Raw genomic sequence first — 15,800 nt, 5'->3', positions numbered from 1 at the left:
ACAAATTATCAGATTTAAAACAAACAAGAGGAAGTGGTTCTTCTCACAGCCCATAGTTAAGCTATTAAACTCCTTGTTGCAGGATGTTCTTATACTAAAAATTCGCATGCCTTAATAAAGCACCTGCCTGGTTTCACAGGGAGGAGTGAGGTGGAATCCATGAAGCATTATTAAACACAAAGACACTGCCCTCTGATGTAAAGAAGTTTTTGAATCTCTCAAAGATAATGAGGGCTTCATTATTTATTGCATTACGTTTGCCATTGTACTATGTTCTTCCCCAGGCATCCTCTGATGGTTACTTCCCGAGTGTTTCACATGGGTGTTTGGTTTAATGTAGCATGGTCTAATCTAGTTTTGTACTTTCTGGAATAAGGATGGGATGGTATTACATGGTTAACTGTGAGCAGTAAGGGAAATTTTGTAATATGAGCAGTATGGAATGTGTTGGAAACAGATATGTCAATGGCAATTTTGATACTATGGCACTTTCTAGTGAAGGGGAGTGGGTTTTGGAAGAGCACCTGAGGTGTAGTGCTTAGTTACAGAATGAAAGGGTACCGTAATACAAAACCCAATGGAGTTCTTTTTAAGGCTTGATTATTATCTTTAAAGCAAAACAAAAACTCATACCCCAATGTTTATATTAACACCTACCCTGTTCCTTGCCTCGGTTGTGAGGTTTCAGAAGTTGATTGATTTCATTCAAATTTTACAGGGGTGGAGCTCTCAAACTGAATTCCCATGGACTTTGTGCAAGTAAGACAGCTGGATAGAGAAGAGGTTATACCATGGCTCCAGCTGAGAGAAGCAGTAAGGTGAGCTTGTTAAACATCAGAGAATCTTCATAGGACCCCCAACCTTGTAATTGAATCCATATGAAACCAGCTTCATTAGTTTCACTGCCTGTGAAATAACTTGTTTAGCAGGGAGTGTTTTTAATCTAATGCTTACATTTTGACTTGAGAATAACTAATGTAAGGGGTTGTTTGTTTGCCAGTTTCCTTTTCAAAGATTTTCTTTTTGAAGTTCAGTTTTGAAACTGAGAAAATACATTCTAAAGAGCTATGTTTTCTGTATTTTGTTGAGTTGGCAACAAACCACCTAATTTCCATATTTTTAGCTACTTTGCACTCAAAGTGGGAGAAGTGGTTAGCTTTTTGACAGCTACAGATTTTTATTTAAACCTGAATATAAGTTAAAGATGGAAGAGAAGTTTTTGGGAGGTTTTGTGTGTGGAAAAAAAAATGGCAATGGGACATAAGACCTTCAAAACCAGGTTTGAATATGAACGTTTTGTAAGTTGGATCTTGTTTGCTTAAATGCCAAATGAACTGGTAAGCAGGAGTTCAGCACAAATAAGCTGAACTCTTGAGTTCTCTCCCCTTCATTCCTACTCTTCTTCCTCTTCTCCTGAGTCATTCCTAGGACTGCTGAACATATGCAGCCTACATGCAAACTTTTTATCACCAGTTTTTGTAACTCCAGTCAAAATATTTAACAAGACATTTTATTTAGCATTAAGAATGCGCTCTACCCAAATGTTTCATTTCAGCCTGTAAAGCTTTGTTCATTTCTTGCAATTCAGGATTGACTGATAACGCTTATACTTATAGGAACAAAATTAAGTGTTGTATGACCATCTGAGCTTTGCTAAGCAGCAAGTTGTTAAAAGGCAGAAGGTTTAAAAAAAAAGTCCAAACTCATGCCATCAGAAAGATGTATTGGAGCCATTTCATGCTGCAATGTGAAGGAATAGGCCAAAATATAAGATAAATCAAATGTTTCTCTTGTCAATATTCTGTGCTCCTCAGCTCACTTTTAATGTAGTTGGAAAAGTTACAAATTTCAGCTTTGCCAATTTTAGCAGTGCTTAGAACACAGATTTCTTCAAGTGTTGCTGGCAAGGTTTTGAACTCCAGAATATAAAGGCCACTGGGTTTCAGAGAAATTTTCATTGTTGAAATTCATTGTTGCAATTCTCATTCATTCATTATTGAAATTTTCACTGTTGAAATTCCCTTTCTTCCAGCACACTGATAATGTGGTGTCAGAAATCTGTTGGTTGCCACAGCATGGCTTTTCAAATCCTTTGCAAAAACCCCTGAAGAATTTCATGAGTAATCTGTAACAATGTGCCAATTCCAGAATCCTCATTTAGGACAATTACAGGATAATAATTTTGCTCATTTTTATATGAATATGTAATCTTGTCTCTTTATATTTTAGGTATGCTTGGCAGTGACAATGGACTATTTATTTGCATCAGACACTCTTATATGAAAAGATCACATTTCCAAAGAGCTTAAATATAATTTCACCTTCTGAAACAGAATGGCAGGCTTCAAACGAGGATATGATGGAAAAATTGCAGGATTGTATGACTTGGATAAAACTTTGGGAAGAGGCCATTTTGCTGTTGTCAAACTTGCTCGGCATGTCTTTACAGGTGAAAAAGTAGCAGTAAAAGTAATTGACAAGACCAAACTGGACACTCTGGCCACCGGACATCTTTTTCAAGAAGTTCGATGCATGAAACTAGTGCAGCATCCCAATATTGTACGGCTGTATGAAGTGATTGACACCCAGACTAAGCTTTATCTTATCTTAGAGCTAGGAGATGGAGGAGATATGTTTGATTACATCATGAAGCATGAAGAAGGGCTGAATGAGGAGCTGGCAAAAAAATACTTTGCTCAGATCGTTCATGCTATATCCTACTGCCATAAACTGCACGTAGTTCATAGAGACTTAAAACCAGAGAATGTGGTTTTCTTTGAGAAACAAGGACTTGTGAAATTGACTGATTTTGGCTTCAGCAACAAATTTCAGCCTGGAAAGAAGCTCACCACAAGCTGTGGATCTCTTGCATATTCTGCTCCTGAAATTTTACTTGGGGATGAATATGATGCACCAGCAGTGGGTATGTCCTCTTTGAATTCAACCAGTAATCTAAACTTAAGTACCATGATGCCGTACCACTGGCTTTTTTTTTCCAAGATAATGCTGTATGTGGAAGCCAGCTAATCAGCAAGAAATAATATAACCTGGATGAGTTATTTTTAGTTAGTAGATTTTATGGTCTTTGCTTAAACATTTGAATGTCATTTCATGACTTCTGACTTTGAATAGGTATTTTACTATGGGTTTTCAGGACTTGAAAGTACTTTCTCAAATGTGCTACAATTAGAAATTTTAGATATCTGTGCACTTTGTGGTTTTGCAAATCCATGTTGATGCTACAGTGGTGCTTGACAAAATTATTTCTATTTAGAGTCAAATGTTTTAGATGTGTTTTTGGTTCTGGTTTTATTAGTGGCAAACTAGAGATCCTAGCTTCTGCCTTCTGTATTCTTCCGTGTCTCTTTATTTTGATAATTTCCTGAGGCATGAGTGTAACTGCTTGCAGTGGGCTCTGAAACTAGATGGAAAAGTGCATTTGTTAAATATTCTGTACAGTGCCTTATGTGATGTTTTTCAAGAGAAACAGAGTAGAAGACAAATTTTGGACGATGAGCAAAAAATGGAACTTTGATATTGCTGCCCAAGTGAAGATGCTTGGAAGAAAGAAGGTGTATGGGGATTAATGGGGAGGAGGTGGGGCATTAGGAGCATTATGACCAGATGGTTCACAGTGAATTATATAGTTAGCAAAGCTAACCTCTTGTACTTTGTACCTCTTAATGATAAGTGTGAGAATGGTGGCATCACTTCAACCGTTTCTTAAAGGACTTTGTAAACAATTAGGTAGGTAAACTTGTGAATAGTACTAGAAGAACTTGGTTGAATGGATTCATAGAGGAGAAGGTCTGGCTAATAAAGAGTGGATTGATGTGAACAGTAGAAAAACTAGAAAATTAATTTATCCTAGCTGATTTTTAAGGATGCTAGTTATGTTCTATTTCTGAGAATATTTAAATACACAAGTGGTTAGTTTTTGCTTATTTATTCCCCACTGTACTGTCTCAGTTAACGGATGCTAGAACTTCTATCCTAGTTGACAGATTGTGGTGCTTGTATTCTAACTTTTTTAGTGACACAGTTTTCATCACTTTATAATGCACTACAGAAATCTCTAAAGTACTGTCAGTACAATAGTTATAGAATAAAAATATCTGAGTTTACTATGAGTTGCCAATAAGATAATGACCTTGAAGATCAGGTTTTCTCTGGATTTTCCTTTTCTAACTATGGGTAAAAAGGTAAGATGCACTATGTGAGGTTTCTATATATGACTTATTTCTGTATTTTAAAGGCATAGACTGGGGGAGGAGAGAAGAAAAATTATTAGGAACTTCTTTAAAGCCCTCCTGTCAAATGGGGTCTTAAATGTAGAAACTTAAAAAATGACACATTTAGGAAATTTATCACTAACCTCATAATTATGCAACTGAGAAATCAGCTTGTGCAAACCTTTTCTTAGCATGAAAGTTTATTTTTTAAAGGTTAAGATGAGGTCATACTTGTGGACTAGAAATATGTATAAATTCAGAAGTAGACGCTTTCAAAATGTAACTGATGAAATCTCTTTTGATGCTGGTAATGTGCAAGGTATATATATAGCCTGAAATAGTGAAGTACTGTGAACTCATTCAGCTGTTGGCTGAATAGGGCTATTAATACTGCAATAACAATGACTGACAATGGTAAAGATATTTTGCCAGTTAAGATGAAATGACACTGTGGCTGAATGAATCTAAAAGCCAGTTGCTTATGAGAAAGGAGGTCATGCTTTCTCCAGTGCAGCTACATGATCCTGCCCCTTTGTGAGCATCCAACCACTTGAAAACCATCTAAAATGCGGAATTAAAAAGGATTGTGCTGCTTATACTCTGTGCATGTTAAGGTATGCTTGCATTCATTATAATATTTTTAAAACCTCACACCTATTTTCATTTATCCAAAATGGTTGTTATATTTGCAAAAATTATTACAAGAAAAAAATTATTAAAATATATGATGTGTTTTTTTGCCAAAGACCTTTGCCACAAACATGGCTTCTCTGATGTCTTACGAATAATATTAGAATGAGTACATAAGGGAAAAGACTTTACATTTTCATGCTACAAAGAGCTGAAACAGTCAGGGCAAGTCTTTTATTAAGTTATATGCTTAATAAATATAATGGAAAACCTTGCTTTATGAAAACGTAACTGTTTCAGCTAGTTTAGGGATTAATCTCTCCTTTGTGATGCTACTTAGAAGTTTTTACACTTGAAAAGAGGATAGTTAATTCAGGTCTCTCATTTCCTTTTGTGTTTAAGGCTGTAGTTAAAATGATGCAAGAGGAATATTAGGCAATGATCATATGTTCCCAGGGCTTTTCAAAAAGCCGAATGAGTTAGATAATGAGAAGTTCTGTTGCTTGTAGTTTCCCATATTTTTTTCACACTTAATTAAAATTTGTTCTAGTCAGAGGAAGGTGAGAGGGCTGTTGTTGTACATAAAAGTTCTTTCTGTAAATCAAATGGACATTATTTTAGATCAGAGATCACTGCTGTCTACAGCAGTGGTGTAATCCAGCAAACTCCAGTAGTCAAAAGTGGATAACTACAGATGAAAGACTAAAGCATGCTTCTGGTAATACTTTTCCTTTTGCTCTACCAGCATGAATGGATATGGTATCATTAAATAAATAGAAATCACCTCTTTCCTAGGTGATAAAGTTTAATTACTGCTTTCCAGGTTAGCTGATTCTTTCAGAGGAGAGCAAGTTCTTTTTTAACTGCTATGCATCCCTGCAAAGTATTAAGTGCTGTGTAGGCTACAGTAATTCTGGAAGACGTTGACACTTCTGCTAGGTTTTTATTATTGTAGTCAGATATTGTGTATGTGATTTTGTAGATGCGTGGAAACATTTCCAGAGTAAAGTCATCCTTCTGGGGATGAGAGGTGGGCAAATTCAGGTTGAAAGATTGGAATTGACTGTTTAGTGCAGTTGAGCACAAGCCCCTAGAAGGGTATTGTAATGCACAAATGACTTTGAAGGTATCATCACAGTTATTTAGCATTGCAGTCTGTTGTCACAGCAACACCAAGAGAATGGTGGCAAGATGTTCCTTATGTTCCTCATAAGACATGACTAACAAAAATATTATGGTTACTGTAGCTCAGAGCTATTCAGCTGGCAGTTTGTAGTCCCGATCCAACTTGCTGCCTTCTTGGGAGTTGGAGGGGCCAACCACTGGGATAACATTCGTTGCCTTAGTAGTTAGATGGTTACTTTCTTGCACAACTCAGACCTGGATATCTTCTGACAATACATTAAAACAATAATGGCTCTATGTATTAATCATCTTTGATCATTATCACATACTTTTGATTATTAAAGGGAACAGAGGATTTGTCATACGTACCTTTCTCTTTCATGAGGTGATGATGATGCTTTTAGACCCACTTTGTCTCTCTTTGAACGATCCCAAATGCTTTTGCTTTGTTTTTACATCAAGCATTTGCTGGGGCTTCTTACTTGCCTATGATGTTGTTGAAGTGCATTTGGTCTTTCAAAGCTTCAGCCATGTTTACCTGGTGCTTGAGCGTAGCTAAGTAGCCCCAATAACCCTAAGTAGCCCCAGTGACCCTATCTGGCCTGCGTGGAGCTAGTTTTAATGTTTCTGCATGTGTATAGGACTTTATTCACAAACTGAATGACTAATGTAAGCATAATGGCCAGTGGCTATGTACAGTAACCTTTTACAGTATAAAAATGCTGAATATAAGATTTGACAGACTTGAGTTTTAAAAAAAAAAAAAGTGGTAAGATACTTGCAAACCACATATGGTATTGAGTCCTTTAGCATACCTGACAACATCCTGGAGTTTCAGTATGCTCAAAACCAGATTGCAGCCAAACTTGACAGAAATGAAATAAAAAATTCATACAAAAGTTCTTCGATGATTGTTTTGGTTTGAAAAATCTCCCTTTTTAATGTGATATTGCAACACTTTAGAAGATTTCTAGTTTAGATACATTACAGAATGAGCTTGAAGGCGTAAGGGTGCAGAAAGCTAAAAGTGTAATACTCAACTGCTTCCAGCGTAAAGAGGACTTTCCCTTCTGTTTGACTTGTGTCAATGCAGAGCTACCCCTTCTCATGTGCTGTACTCTGTTGCGTGGCTGATCATTTAATGAACTGATTTTATTAGCTAATTTGACAGAAAACTTTTCTGCAGACTTGACTTCTGCCAGATTAGGAGAGTTGTTTGTACCCTGAGTATGAAGAGCGGAAGAGCTGGTGCCTGGTGCAGAGCAGGTGAAGGGAGTATGCAGCTTGGACCAGAGTTCTGTGGAAAGGTGGTAGGTCCTGCCCTTCTTTTCCACTAGCAAGTTTAGGTTAGATCAGCTCAGCCTGGTTCATTTATCTTCACCGTCCAAGTAGGAGAAATTCCCTTGACTGAAATTCGTAAAGCATCATTGCTAGCTGGGGTTAGACCACAACACTCACACTGCTGAAAAAATTGACTCAAATTTGAAAAATGATCAGAAATGAGCTTTTTGTACTTTTTAGAAAGGGCGAGGAGTTGGTTCTAGAATACTCTTAAAGTTTCAATGGATATTCAATGTCATGTTAGAATGTATTTTCAAGTTCTGTAGCAATTTGTATATGGGTAGTAAATTTTTTTGAATGGAAGGGAGAGTCCGATTTTTATGTAGTATGCTGTCCTTTGATTCTGCTTCCCCCCCACCCCCCCAGCCCAGTTATTTTATTGATAAGAAAATAGTTTTTAATGCCTCAAATTATTGAGGGTGTTATGTTACACGTGTTGGAGACTGGTATTCAGAAGTGAAATTATGATGGGATGGGGCTGTAATGAGGGGTGGGAGTCTGTGATCCTGATGACTTCTCAGTAAACCTGGGCTGGCTAATACTTATGAAGTATAACTTATGTTCCATTCTGGATTACTTTATACACAAGTCTTAATACATTCACCAAGAAACTGCTGGGTGAAGCAAATAATGTATTCAAGGGAAACTACAGAGGAGAAGCTGTCAAGATAGTCTTCAGTTACTACCCTATCAGCTAAACTGTAACTTAAGTATAGAGATGTGTCTTAGTCATCTCGCCGTGTTCATGGGAGAACTGTTTTCATAATATTTCAAACTGCTGTTGTGGAGCAAGATTTCATTATGATAAATACATTGCCGCAGCCAGGAAGCTTCATTTCATGTCTCTTGCAAGCAAATATTCAGATTACTTATGTTCAGCCCATGGCTGACTAATTTGGCAACGTGGATCTGGTGGGACGTAAATCAATGGTGTACTACTTAATTATAAACCAGATGCTCAAGTTTTGCATTCATGCGTAAAGCTGTACCAAGACGTTAATTTTTGTAAATAAAGTACAAATTATACATTTTATAGCTAAAATCTTTAGGAAAAGATAGTCAATGAGAAAATATGAAGGATTTCTTAGCTATTGGGAGCAAATTATCTTTAGTGTTTATATGTAAAGACCAGAAGCATTGCAGTGAAACATGTGTGTAAGCTGTATGTGCTGTATAGACTTTGACGTGTCCAGTGATTTTTGAGAACATATTTTATACAGAGAAAAACTTCCTTCTAATTAATTATTGTATCTATCCTGGCTAATGATTTGCTGGAGTAGTACTATTGGAAAGTCAGTTCACACATAAAAAGCTGGTTTTGTTTGTGTTTTTAATGTAGCTTCAGTAACTTCTGACATGTGGCTAAGCAACAGAAACCAAAGGAGAAAGAATGCATTTCTAAATGTAGAGTTGATGAGTCAGAGTAAAACGGACTATTTTGGAATAAAGGCAGTGGCACATGTTCAGTGGGACCTTTGAATGCTGGTGTTTTTTGTTAAAATAAACTCACGGAAATTTGCGATGCAGGAGTTACTAAAAGCTGAAGAACAACTGTTTGTATTATAATAGTTCTATGCAACCAGCAAAACCCATGTTATTGTCTTCAGCGAAAAATAAGTATTACTTGCCAAATCGAATAAGAATCGCTTCCAAAGTTAAAACTAGTTACTGATGATCATGCTTTAGTCAAATAAAATAATATATATAGGACAGACTCTTTCATCAGACAGATAAGCTAATTATGAAAATAATTTGCTAAATGCCATTTGCTATTTATGCTCTTTTTTGGAGGGGTAGGGGAAGGAAAAGACTTCTCCTAATTTTCTTGTCTGCTATGTATTCTAGTAGTAATTTTAATTGAATCTGTAGTGCTTTAAAACAAGGTGAAATCTCAGTTCTGCCTGTTAATTTTGAAAATGTTAGCATTGCTTGTAGATTATCTCTTCCTCAGCCTTCTTCAAGGGAAAAATAAGTCCCATTTTACAAAGATCAAAATAAAAAAAGCAGAATTAACAGATGGTGGCATCTCTGAAAACTAGAGAGGTCAGTACACAAGTTAATTCAAAGCCTTTTTCAAGAAAAGTTAAAGAATGGGACAATAGTTAAATCAGCTAAAAATTGAGTATCTCCAAAACAGTAATCTTTGTTCTTTACCCGTACCCTTCAAGCTTTACAACTGGTCCAGCATCTTCCAGATTTGCCAGCAGTCTGTGATACTTGTGATACACAGAAATGCTGAAATTGCCAAGACAAAAATTGTTCTATACTATCTTACTACTGATTCTTTATACAAGGGATACAACTTTTTAAGCTTTTTAGCTTATACAGCGGTGCAAATACTTTTCTCTTATTCTCCTTTTGAAGCATGAGTATATCAACAAGGTAGCAGGCACCATTCAGGCAGTTCAGTAGTAGGATACCAGCTTTTATCCTCTTATACTGTAGTATGTAATTTTTCATCAGTTCTTAATAGAAGTCTCATTTTCTGCATTGTTTGACTTGTCATATGTATTTTTACTCTTAAACTGTGTTTTAGTTCTTCAGACAACTACGTGAAGCTATGCTATAAATTAGCTTATGGTGTGAAAAAGACCTTAAATTTCACCTTGTGACAAGCATGCTTACTGCTGTTATCCTCGTGAGTGATCAGCTTCTACCTGCTCCTGAGCTCAGTGAAGGATCCACCCCTAAATTCCTATCCAAATAAAGTAGTTCATGATGGTGTTTTTTTTAAAATCTAGGTTCAAAACAGCAGCCTTCAGATACTGCCCTGTTGCTGTCAAGCCCTGAACATGCCCAGGGTGCAGAGATGCTGATGGTCTTTACATGGCATGTTCATATTGAGATCTGCATAGAAGAACCCGATACTCAAGTCCTGATGTGCTGAGTCTCTTTCAAGGCATGTGTTCAACAAATTTCTATGGACTGGGCTTTCTTCCACAAATCTGCACTGAAGAGGTTGTAGCAGCAATGACGAGAGTCTCTTTCATGTGTTAAGGTAGTGGTTAGAGTAATTGCCCATGATGCCGGAAATCAGAGTACATTTCCATCCTTCATTTATTCAGTCTCTTGATAACCTCTGCAGTGGCAAAATAAACATTAAACATTTGTCATCTCTGTAGAAGTTGATTTATTTTCTTTTTTGCTTATTAAATGGCTTCTTGTGGAAAATAACTATTGTGTTCAGCTGTTACAGTAAATACTGCAATGAGAAATGTATAAAACCTGACTAAATTTACTCAGTATTACAAATCACTTCTAAAGAAGCAGACTTTCTGTAGAAAGATGTCTTATCAACTGAGCAATATACACTGTGTAAACTGTTAGGCAGTTCTGCATTAAGTTAGGAGGGGGGAAAAAAAATCTTTTCCATAAAGGTCTGAAATAACTTGAATAAATAGACTCAATTTACTTTATGTAGATAAATGTGAATGTGTCTATTTGAAAATGAGTATGGATTTTTAGCTGTTCAGAATCACAAATTCATATAGCACATACAAAGTGTGACAAGTGTCTGACTTCTGAGGAATGGTAGAAGTTTGAGCAAATCTTATGCTGTAAGAATCCCTTATGTCACATACATCATAACTTTCTGAAATCTTGTGGTGCTTATTTTAGGAGTAAATCAGGACATTTAGAAAGCAATAAATGGCTAATGAAATGGTGAAGCCCAGCTCAGTGGTTAAGCAGATGAATGTGGATATCCTTTGTGCAGTGCACAAACTGGAACATAACAGATGTTTCGCTGCCCCGTGTTTAAGACAGGCACAGCATAGACAGCTCGTGACGTCGTTTGGTTTCTATGGCAGTGACTTCACGTTATGTAAGGAAGTTGCATATACACAGCCCTGGTTGTCATGGTTCTGGGAATCCTGCTTCAACAATCCTTTCCTGATCAACATTATTTAATGGCTTTAAAAACAATAAAATACTCCCTACTGCACCTAGCTAGTGCTTTTAAAAGTCCTGATTGCTCTTATTTTATTCTTGTTAAGCAATAGCAGTTTCAAGTTACGAGTACCCAATTTAAAGGCTAAATTGCATTGTGAGATCTTCACTGTGCTTTTTAAAAGAGACCTTGATTTTGGCCACTTCAGTATACAAGTGTGCCTTCCTTCACTATACTCATTGGAAGTTTGATAGGTTATAAACATGCTAAATGCATGCAGCATGTCAGGCCTAAATTCTGCTTTCCCACTAATTTTCTGCAGAGAGCAAATTAGCTGACCTGTGGATGTGAGAAGAGGAAAACTAAGCAGTTTCTATAAAGCCTTAAATTGCTAATTATGAAGAGTAGCAAAAACCCTGAAACTGTGCAAAAGAAATTCTTGTTTAAATCTGCTCTTCTAAAATTGGGTCTCTGTAACCCTTCCCTTCCCTGTGTTCCTTCAGTTGAGTCTCAGATCTAGAATTGGCACTGCCACCTGAGCTCTGAGCTGTGACAAGGGAGGATGTCTGCAAATGTATGGCGACTCAGTGGCCCAAGCCAGGCTGTCTTCCTTACACAGCCTGTGCCTTTATTGGGTTAAACTATCCAGTGGCAAATTTATTACATCTAAAGGTTTTGTTTAAAACCTGATTTTTTTTTTTTGCATTAACGTAGCACCATAGCTAAGATATTATCTTCAAAAGCTATTCCAGGGGTGAGAAGGTGGAGAGGTGGATCTCTGTAGAGTTCTTTACTGTGTATACTGTATGTCAAACCATATTTGCATTGAACTGAAGGTGAGATTTTTTTTTTAAACTGGCACAGCCCATTTAACAGGTCTTAAAAAAGCAGCCGTGCTCTGCATTCAGATCCTACCCATACAGTCCTGCACTCTCCCTTGTGGTTTTTTGACTGGTGCTTGTGCAACCCTTTAGTGAGCTGGTACCAGTCAGAGAACGGGAAAAAAATTAAACAGATATTGTCGTCTTTGCTTTTAAATGTACATCTACAGCTTCTAATAATGTGTGAAAGCAGGAGACTGTCTTAGCTGGGAGTTTTCCCCTGAGCTGACGTAAGGTATATCAAATTAAGAACATACTCTAAGGGCCGCCTTGACTGGAAAAAAAAAAGTATGCTTTCACAAGTGTGTAGAGATCTAAAGAGAAGCTTTTGTTCCTTTAAACTTTGAGCTATTTTTCTTCCCTCAGTTATTAGCTCGTCTAATAAGAGATGCTACTTCTTTCTAGAAGCCTTGCTTTGATGGGATGTCGAGCCATTTTTTCATTGCTCCTTCAACATCTTCCTAATCTGTCTTGTCAGAGTTTATGCTTTGGACCATATCTGATCGCTACATCTTGACTGAGGCTTTCACATAGTTTGTGATTAAACCCCCTTGTGTAATAGGGCAAGAACACTCTTTGGGATTTAGAAATGAAAGATCAAGGTGCTGTTGTCTGCTCTGCTGGTGAAAGGGATCTCCCCAGCAAAAGCAGTGAGTCCCCTTTTGCTATGCCCAGCGTGTAAGCAGAAATTGGTTATAGCAGGGTACAGCACAAGAATGGGCAGCTTGTACTGACCAAGCATTGAGCAAAGCACTTGATCAGTTGAGTGCAAACCATTTCCTTGGGATCCAGGGGACAGATGAGTTATTAATAGGGAAGAATAACAGAGCAGTGCTGATTATGGCAGCACAAACCAGTGTGGTAAAGAACATTGTGTGCCTTTGTGTGTTGTTTGGGAAAATAATGATATCAGGTACATAAGCACTACAATAAAATAATCTCTAATTCTCCTTTACTAATTTCTCAAAGACAGGTGTGCTTGAAGATCTTGGATTTTGCCTGTGTCAGCCAGATGGCACTATTCTGGAAACTAAGAATTTTCCAGAATGTGCCATCACAATTTTTCTTTACCCTTTTAATGTATTTTTAAAGAGAGGAAAGCATTTTCATTTTTTAATTCTTTTTTCAACATATTATCTATATGTGACTGGAAAAGATGCAGCAGTGGATCTCCAATAGAGAAAAGTAGAAAGTGCAGATACAAGACTGATTTTTTTTTTTGCATGTATAAAATGGCTTAAAACTAACAGATTGGGTACAAACATAATTTCTTATATATGTACCCTATAGTAATTTAACTGTTGAGCTTTTAAATATTTCAAAATTATGTGAGTATTACCTCATTATTTTGGAATATCTACTTTGAAGAATTCAGATTCTAAACCTTGGATTTTGAGCTGTGCTGAAGGCTACCAAACCCACGTGTTTGAATTTACTTGCATGTTGGGAGTGCGGTTTACCTAGTTAAATTTAGAAGAGATGTTTACGAGTAAGTAAGACTTTTAACCCTTTAAAGTGCCGACGTGGAGTTTTGTGAGAGGTTGGGAAGGGCAAGATACTGTCGTTACTGTGGTTATTTTGGATTTATTATTTTATTATTTTAGGATTACATGCAGCTGTTGACTGAATAACTGTGGTAGTTTGAAATACCGGTGAAAAATCCATTCTTATAAACCAGTTCCATTTCTCCATTGTTCTCTCAGGGTTTGTGTATTTTAACTGAAGTGACTTTGAAAATTTGTTTAATGCTTCCTGTTTTCTGTCAGCTATCTTTACCACTTCCTTCACACTTAACCATCCTTTACACTGCATTTGATGTGAGAAGTGAAAAATAATTGTCTTGTAGCTGAGTTGAGACAACCCTGTGCTGGTTTAAATGGAGCATTTGAGTTCTGTGTGTTCACACTGTCAACATTGTTTTAGTTCTTGCTGTGCTGTCTCATGCTTTCGTTTCTTCAAGCACCTAAAACATGCTGCTATGTGGACTCTTCTAAAATACTGCATGCTGAAGAGATACATGAAGCATTTCATTGTGGGGAGGGTATCAACCAGAATACTACGATGGATCATATCACAAAATAGGTTTTAGGCAAAGTTAAAAATCTAGGAAGTACATTGATATCCTGATAACAGGAAGGCATGAACTCACATATGTTATGTGCTTGCAAAAAATGAGTTCTTACAATCTGTTGTGTGATAAGAGAGGGATGATGCACCAAAACCTTTTGGCCATTTTCAAACTAAAGATGTAAGTAGCTTTACAGAATTAAAGTTGTACCTCCCAGGTGAAATTACCTCTCTGTCTTGTGAGGCTTTTTAAAATCCTATATTCCAGAACATTCAGCTTTCTGACATCAGGCTATCAAAGTATTAGCACACTTACTGAATCTTAAACATGTGAATAGTCATGTTGAATTTGCAAGTATATGATATGGTGTACCAGCCTCAAAATGCTCAGTACCTATAGGATTGAGGCCCTAGCAAGCATCACAGAAATCAAATGACAGTCTGAGTTAATAGCATACACTTACTACGAATTAGAGCTCTAAAGAAAATTACTATCTAGTCTTTCTGTTCCTCTGTCAGCTAAGCTATATGAAGAATGGGTTGTAACTAGCGAAATGAGTAATTATTCTAGGAATGAATGTGTGTGATTTACATTATTAAATAAAATTGTAGCCATCCTTCAGCTTTAAATGCACATCAAGTATTTTGAGTAGGCCCCAGAAGGCAAGATGCAGTTGGGTAGGCAACCTTGTGTGGTTCCCTCTTGCAAGCTCTTCCAGGGCAGGGCCGGTGTACTCTGCTTCTTATGACCAATGGCAGCTGCTCGCCCCCAAAAAACCCAACAAAACCAAAACAAACAAAAACCACAACAAAATAACACCCCGTACTCATACTCTCATACTTTGTAATATGATTGGTGTAAGAAGGTAGTTTTACCTAAATAATTTATTTACCATTTGAAGTAGCAAAGGATTTTTTAAAGCAACACCACTGAAGGAAAAACCGTATCTAGTTTAGTCTTATTGAAGTAGGTGACTTTCTGTGTAATTTCTCTACTTCATGGAGTAACATGTAAACAGTACTGAGAATGGTTTCTGCTAGTCCTTCAAAAAGGAACGTGCACTGAATACAAATCTCTTTAATGATCTGTGCCTACCTGTGAAGAGATGGGTAATGAATTCTTGTCTTCTGAGTGACCACATTATCTTCAGCTTTATCTAACACTTTGCTGTCAAAGATGTTATGCATCTCAAACTGTTATACATCCTTGAAGTCAGAAATTCTGGTTCTTTTTTCTTCTAAAATGATAAAAGCTGTCAGACAATGGAACTACTGTATTTTGTGCTGCAGTGGAGTTGCAAATTCCATAAGTAATGCTCATAATTAGGAATGCAGTAACAACCCCAGTATGCATCTCAAGAATATTTCATGGGTTTGATGCTAATTATGTCTGTTTCCTCAACAGTTATTTTAAAATATGTACTGTGTACTTACAGATATATGGAGTTTAGGGGTTATCCTCTTCATGTTGGTTTGTGGACAACCACCGTTTCAAGAAGCAAATGACAGTGAAACTCTGACTATGATAATGGACTGCAAATACACGGTGCCACCTCATGTGTCCAAAGAATGTAAAGAGTAAGTAGAGCTCTAAAGAGCCTGGGAGCATTCATAGAAGTAGATTCTTATTACCCT

At 36.9% G+C, this 15,800-nt stretch overlaps 1 protein-coding gene across 1 annotated transcript in view; it reads left to right on the top strand.

Annotated features, from left to right (window-relative positions):
• The first annotated feature begins 718 nt into the window (after positions 1-718).
• Positions 719-15,800, top strand: part of SNRK (SNF related kinase) — a 25,232-nt gene continuing 10,150 nt past the window's right edge. The window contains exons 1-3 of the mRNA XM_010189448.1: positions 719-818; positions 2,230-2,923; positions 15,602-15,743. Of these exons, the coding sequence (XP_010187750.1) occupies positions 2,335-2,923; positions 15,602-15,743 (731 nt within the window). The 5' untranslated portion in view covers positions 719-818; positions 2,230-2,334. The remainder of the gene's footprint in view (positions 819-2,229; positions 2,924-15,601; positions 15,744-15,800) is intronic.

The sequence above is a fragment of the Mesitornis unicolor genome, unplaced genomic scaffold (genome assembly GCF_000695765.1).
Source record: "Mesitornis unicolor isolate BGI_N332 unplaced genomic scaffold, ASM69576v1 scaffold52587, whole genome shotgun sequence".
NCBI classification, from domain to species: domain Eukaryota; kingdom Metazoa; phylum Chordata; class Aves; order Mesitornithiformes; family Mesitornithidae; genus Mesitornis; species Mesitornis unicolor.
The sequence above is the reverse complement of the archived record's forward strand: the minus strand, read 5'-3'. Positions and strand labels throughout refer to the sequence as shown.